The sequence below is a fragment of the Jaculus jaculus genome, chromosome 8 (assembly GCF_020740685.1).
Source record: "Jaculus jaculus isolate mJacJac1 chromosome 8, mJacJac1.mat.Y.cur, whole genome shotgun sequence".
In the NCBI taxonomy this organism is placed as follows: Eukaryota; Metazoa; Chordata; class Mammalia; order Rodentia; family Dipodidae; genus Jaculus; species Jaculus jaculus.
The window spans coordinates 90,191,643-90,197,642 of record NC_059109.1 but is presented as its reverse complement, the minus strand read 5'-3'; the positions used below and the strand labels follow the sequence as shown (position 1 = coordinate 90,197,642).

The 6,000-nt window shown below is 37.8% G+C and overlaps 1 protein-coding gene across 10 annotated transcripts in view; it reads right to left on the bottom strand.

Annotated features, from left to right (window-relative positions):
* Positions 1 to 907: 907 nt before the first annotated feature.
* Plcb4 (phospholipase C beta 4) overlaps positions 908 to 6,000 on the bottom strand; it is a 409,699-nt gene continuing 404,606 nt past the window's right edge. For 8 of the 10 annotated variants that reach the window (XM_045156593.1, XM_045156591.1, XM_045156592.1 and 5 more), the window contains 2 exons: positions 4,537 to 4,573; positions 908 to 2,464 (listed from right to left, as the gene is read on the bottom strand). In XM_045156593.1, coding sequence (XP_045012528.1) covers positions 2,376 to 2,464; positions 4,537 to 4,573 — 126 coding nt within the window. In that variant the 3' untranslated portion in view covers positions 908 to 2,375. The remainder of the gene's footprint in view (positions 2,465 to 4,536; positions 4,574 to 6,000) is intronic. The other 2 variants (XM_004661514.2, XM_004661515.2) reach the window with 1 other exon arrangement.

The following is a 6,000-nucleotide window of genomic DNA, read 5'->3' as shown; positions in this document are numbered from 1 at the left end:
TGGTTAGGCCTGGTTGGACAGTGGGGAGACCAGATGCTTCTCCCAACTTGCTAGGACTCAGATCTTCCCATTTTAGCCAAATGCCACCTGTTGAAGGGCACAGGTGAGTTCCTGGATTCTGAGGACTCTAAATGGGGACAGGACATGAAGGTAATATGATGATATTCTCAGTGCTGGAAGAGATAGAAAAGTCTGAGTTATTTTACTTGACATGTTTCTTTCTTCATAAGTGAAGATGTAGATTTTAAGCACAACACACTAAGTAGAATATGTCTTTTGTTGTACATTTGAGCTCTGTCTACTTTAATCTTACTATAATGGAACCTTCAGCAGTAAATATATCTCAAATGCTGAAAGGCATCTGGATTAACAGAAAAAAAATCCTGCAAAATACAAAAAAATTATGGTATAGGAGATTTAAAATCCAATGAAGGTATGGTCAGGAAAATGGGAAAATCAGTAGCACTTCTGCAAAGCAGAGATAAAAGGCAAGTGGTTGGTTTAGTGAAGGGTTAGATAACAGACAGCTCAATAGGGCTCTTAGAAGGAGCCACTGGATTTGAGAAAGAGAATCTATCAGACTAGCTGCAAAAATGCCATCCAAATGTGGTGATATTTTATTAAATGGGATGTTCACACTGGAAATATGCAATCAGATTCGAGTTTTACCACATATAAGACAACCAAGATTTAGAGAAATTTTATAGGGGCATGTTCTAATCATAAATATGAGAAAAAGAAAAGCAACTGCCTGATTTAGTAGGTTAAGCAGAATCTGTGTCATCTAGAAGAAAAATATATTGGGAATATGAAACAAAACTCATTTTGAAAATGATGAAGAGACCATGTGTGGAAAAGGCAGACCACTTCCTTGAAAGCACTGCAGGAGTAATTACTCTGACACGTGTTGTGTGTTTTCACTTTTTATTAGAGAAGTTGGAAGTTAAATTTCAGTCTGAATTATATCTTCATTTTCTCTGCTTGTTCTGAGGAACACACAGATTCAATTTGTACAAGCATATACAACAAATCAGTTGGCATTTTGTGTCCTAAAATCAGGAATCTGATTCACTCCAGGCACCCGCTCTCCACGTGCTCCTCCCAGTTTCAGTGGTAGGAAGGAATCTCAGCGCTGCACTTCATGCGTTGTCTGCAACGCAACTACAGCAGGCTTAAAGACCATGCAGGTTATCATGGTAGCAAATCGTTTGGATATTTAACAGACATAAAAAGGTTATTTCCTGATATGAAAGTCTGAAAATCTGCATAAATATTTTTGTGTAAAATTAAATTAGTTATGTATTTTTTTCAAACTAGAACTAGAAGTATCAAGAATGCCCACATAATTCATATACACATATATATAGACTTTTTCTTTATGCTAAAAGTCTTGATAGTCAAATTATATTCTGTGCCATATATTTACTTAACTGGTATTTATTTGGTATGAGGTTAAGTAACTGTCTGAACAGGTTAGTCATAATCGGTGCTTGTGTATCATGCAAAACGTAGTTCTAGTATCCCTGTTTTCTAATCTTGTCATGTGGCGAAGCTTAGATGATTTTGCACTACAACAGTGTGAATTAAGGAGTATAAATACTTTGTACATGGTCACATTTACAAACATTTGCCAATAACCACTTCACAATCTTTACAGTGTAACAGTGAACTGTAATATCTGGAGTTTGCAGAAGCGATTCCTATAAAGCGGTGTTAGATGTAAACTTTCTGAAACGAGCCTAATGAGTCCCCTGCTTTGAGCACTGATGAGTTTTGGCACAGGTAGGTACACTCTTTGATTTCCCTACTGTTCTAATAAAATTCCACAAGTTTTTACAGAAAATAGCTTCTGATGGCATGGTAAAGACATGGCACTTACTGATGAGGTAACTTAGGTGTAGAAAACTTCTGCAAAATTATTTGTCTAGCAGACCACCACTTCTGCTAAGGAATTTGTAGACGGAGCTTCTGTTTGTCTTCTAGTGCATGCGCTTGCTATTGAATGACAATGCACTATTTTTGATGCAGCTCAAACATGTTCTAAGGCATCACAAAGCAGAGGTGTTGACACCAAGCTCATTAACTTGTGATGATATATCATAGCAAACATGTTTAAGTTGTGTTACCAGTGGTTCAACTCTGTCTCTGTGGAATAAGAGATTTTTGTGGATTCATAGCTACTTTTTGCTGGCCAATGGATGTTCAATACTCAATACTCAAATTGTTAAGCAGAAGAACCTTAGGTCATCCCAAGTCCCTGGTTTCAGGTAGCATCTTGTCTACACAGAAGAGAAATGCTAAAGGAAACAGCTTCAGCCCAGGGAGTCTCTGTCAGAAGTCAGGGTGATATAATGACATTCCGTGAGTTGCCTGCTTCAGTTTGCATTCTGGAGCTTCACACCACTGTTGTTGGTCTGCGGTCCATCTCGGCTTCCAACTTCACCATCTGCTGCATCTCCTTCGCCTAAAACATCAGAAACATGGCTTTACAAGGCTGCAGCCTTCCCCCAAAAGGCACTTTACTGAGCTGGCCTCTATTCCCACTGTGTCTGATGCTTGTTACTCCATCCTTGCTAGGACTTAGTGTGGACAGGGGACTGACAGCTTCCACATTTCCTGGGATATCCTCACAGAAATGCAGAACCTCACATTTGTCAATGACCTACTGAATTTGAATCTACATCTTTCACAAGATCCTCCAGGAAGTCCACATGAAAAGAAGTTGAGCCAGAGAAAGGCTAGCTGGACTATGTTACATCAAACCGTTGATTCAGTGTACACAGTTTGACATGTTGCTTTGGTTAAGTGTATGTATCTAAGTATGAGTGTATACTTTTCAGCATAGTGTTGCTTATTATAGTTTATTCCCCCAATAGCCCCAGGTTTAATTAAAAGTAATTACCTAAGAACCTGATGAATGATGCAGAAGATCATGGAAGCACATATATGTTACACCAATTTGGTTATAATGTCCTCTGAATAGAGAATTACAGGAGCATGTAAGATTGCAGGAATCTAATTATCTAAACTGTATTCCAGAGAGCTCTCACTTCTCTGGGATAATTAACATTTGTATATACTTCCAGGAAGTAAGCCATGGAATATTCAATCTCATGAATTAAGATGGTCACTAAGATAGCCAGTTTATTCAAGAAGTGGAAAGGGGCCCTTGGAGGGAGGTTCTGGTGAGAAGTAGCATTGGGAAAATCAAATAGTTCATTTCAACTTTTCATTTCCAGCTGATAATCTAGGTGTTTCCTCACAATCCATATGCATATACCTTTGGGAGAGATAAAAAAGCATCTCTTTTGTCAGCGATAAACCACTTTGAAATAAAGGGCAGGTAAAAATGGAAACATGGAAATACACAGATATTAACTGGGAGGATGGTTCTGTTGTACTCTGATGACATTATTCACACCTGCTTTGATATTCAGCTAAATGGAAGGACAGAGGGTTGGCTAACTTGAGATCACACTAGAAGTATCTAGTCTCCCAAATGAAGTCCCATGACAAAGTTAGTTTAACTCACAGTCCATAGAATGAGTTTCTCCTTACTTTTATGTTGTGGCTTTCAATGTAATTTTGGCAAGGATGGTTATAATAACATCAAAGAAATATATACCACTGCACAAATTTGAGATGAAGGGTACCCTCTTACCCAGAGAAGTTTTGTGTCTGATGTATAGTAATACTCATAGGAAAATGAAGAAATGGAGAAAAAATACAAACATGAAACTATGACACAAATAGTATTCCTAAGTGGTGACAGTGACACATTATCAGCATCGGAAGCTAAACACTCTGATGTTCAGTAAATAGTAATAAAAAATTCCCTACATCTCACCCACTTTTGCATTTAAAGACAATATTAAACATAATTTAAAAAGAGAAATTATATCACATGAAAAGATTATTCTGAGAGACAGGTTCTTATATGAACTGGGTGACCATTCATTTCTATTTTGCCTGGGACAATTTAGCAGATGCCCGGCTATAATGGACACTGCTCCATTTCTCAAAAGCTTCTTGTTTTTGTTTCAAACAATAAATAATATGGTCACCTTATAAGGGGTGATTAGAGCCATTGGCAGTCTGGATTTAACAGCATGAGAAAAGACACTGCACAATGTTTCTTTACACAGAGCATAACTCTCCATCATTGAATACCAACAACACACTTTTAGTGGGGTTCATTAACAATTAATTCATTGGTATTACATTATCATTGTAAATTATCTCACTCTGACCCAGGTCTTAGCTGTGGTGGTGATATGAAATTGTATATTACTATTCTTAGTGTCTGGAAATGCTAGCTGTAATTCCACCAGAAATGATTTTCTGAGGATTTGGGGTATTTCAATATAAGTAGTATGAGAAAACCAAGCATGAACTAGTCAGGTTTGTAAGTCTACACCTTTAAGATATTATTAGTTAGTCATGACCAGATGTGAGTCATCAATGGAGATCGTACCTAGAACACTGACAAAGCCAAGAAGGAAAGCAATGTCTTGCTTATCAAAATTTCAGTCCTACCTTGTGTTTGGGATACTGCATGACAGGATTTCAAAAGCTGTTTGTACAAAAATAGTAATGTCAAAATTGAGTCATACATACAAAACAAAGGATATAAATGAATATTGAAGTGAATTTGAGAAATGAATGCAAAACCATACACAAAAATCAAAAGGCTAAGAGTAAAACATGTACATACCAATTAATGACAAAATTTCCCCAAACGAAGCCCAACAGAAAACATTAAAAGAACAACCAACTGATGTCTATAAGCCCCGAGTCCACCTCACTCCTGTAAGAACCTGGTCTTCAGTTGAATCCCTTACCTCAGTTTATTAAATGATAGGACTGATGGGAAAAATCAATTTATAAGACTTAACTGTGGCAGTAATGGAGTTGTTAATGCTTGAAATGGCACATGTCAAGACAGATGAGATACTGTGTGGCTGGGAGGACTGTGGGATAAGCTGTGTAGGAAGAAAGTCTGAGCCAGTAATTGGCTGACCAAGGAGGCCAAGCCAGAAAGTATCTTTCAGGGTACACAGTCCAGCGATCAAGACTGAGTCATAGGAACCCTGGAGCTGTCTTTCCCAGTGCTCTTGACATTGGTCTAGTTGAGGAAGTAGAGTCACCCAGGCTTTGGGGTTTGTACGGCATGGCAGGGAGGAATGTAGGGTCACAAGGGAGCAGCAAGACACCACAAAAGAAAGGCTATGAAAGGACATTTAAATTAATTTATCTTGGGTCTATAAACAGGAAAGTTGTCTTAGAGTTCAATGGTTTGGAAGATTGTTCAGGAAGTCTGGGGTTTTCTGAAGATAGTGAACTGACTTTGCTAAAGAAATATTAATTGGTTATAAATGGATCTGTAGGACATGGCTCCAGTCCTGTCTCTTTCTGAACTGTGCTTACAAGACGTGTTGTATCAGCAGAATAACTCTGGATGGGGTGCTCTTTGACTTTCAAGTTCAATCTAGGATTGAATTAAATATGGAGCAAGTGATTTTTGTAAAATGATGCTTCACATAAAAGGTCAATTCTACATCTGCACCTTCCAGATCTTCTGTGATATGTTGGATTCTTTTACCTTGAATCACATTAAACTTTCAAGATTCAAGCTTTGTGATGTTCGGTGCTTTCCTAAGTCTCTGTGACTCAGAACCTCAGCTGTGGGTGGTAGGTGTTCCATATGACACATTAATAGTCATCACAGGAATTTTTAGAAAGCCAGCAGCATCCTTCCAACATGATCCAATCAACACAACTGTCATTAACCCAGGGTTTTAATGCAAGATCTCTGATGTGGTTTGAATTACTCGTGCATTAGTATAAAAGCTCAGTTATTTCTTTATTATGCCCTCAAACTAGCAACATTAGACAACTGTATTCTCCAGCTCTGATCTGCACCACTATTGTAGTGATGAGTAATTTTTAGCACATTTACATTCTTTAGTCAAATGTGTTGCTAAGCAACAAAATAATTTC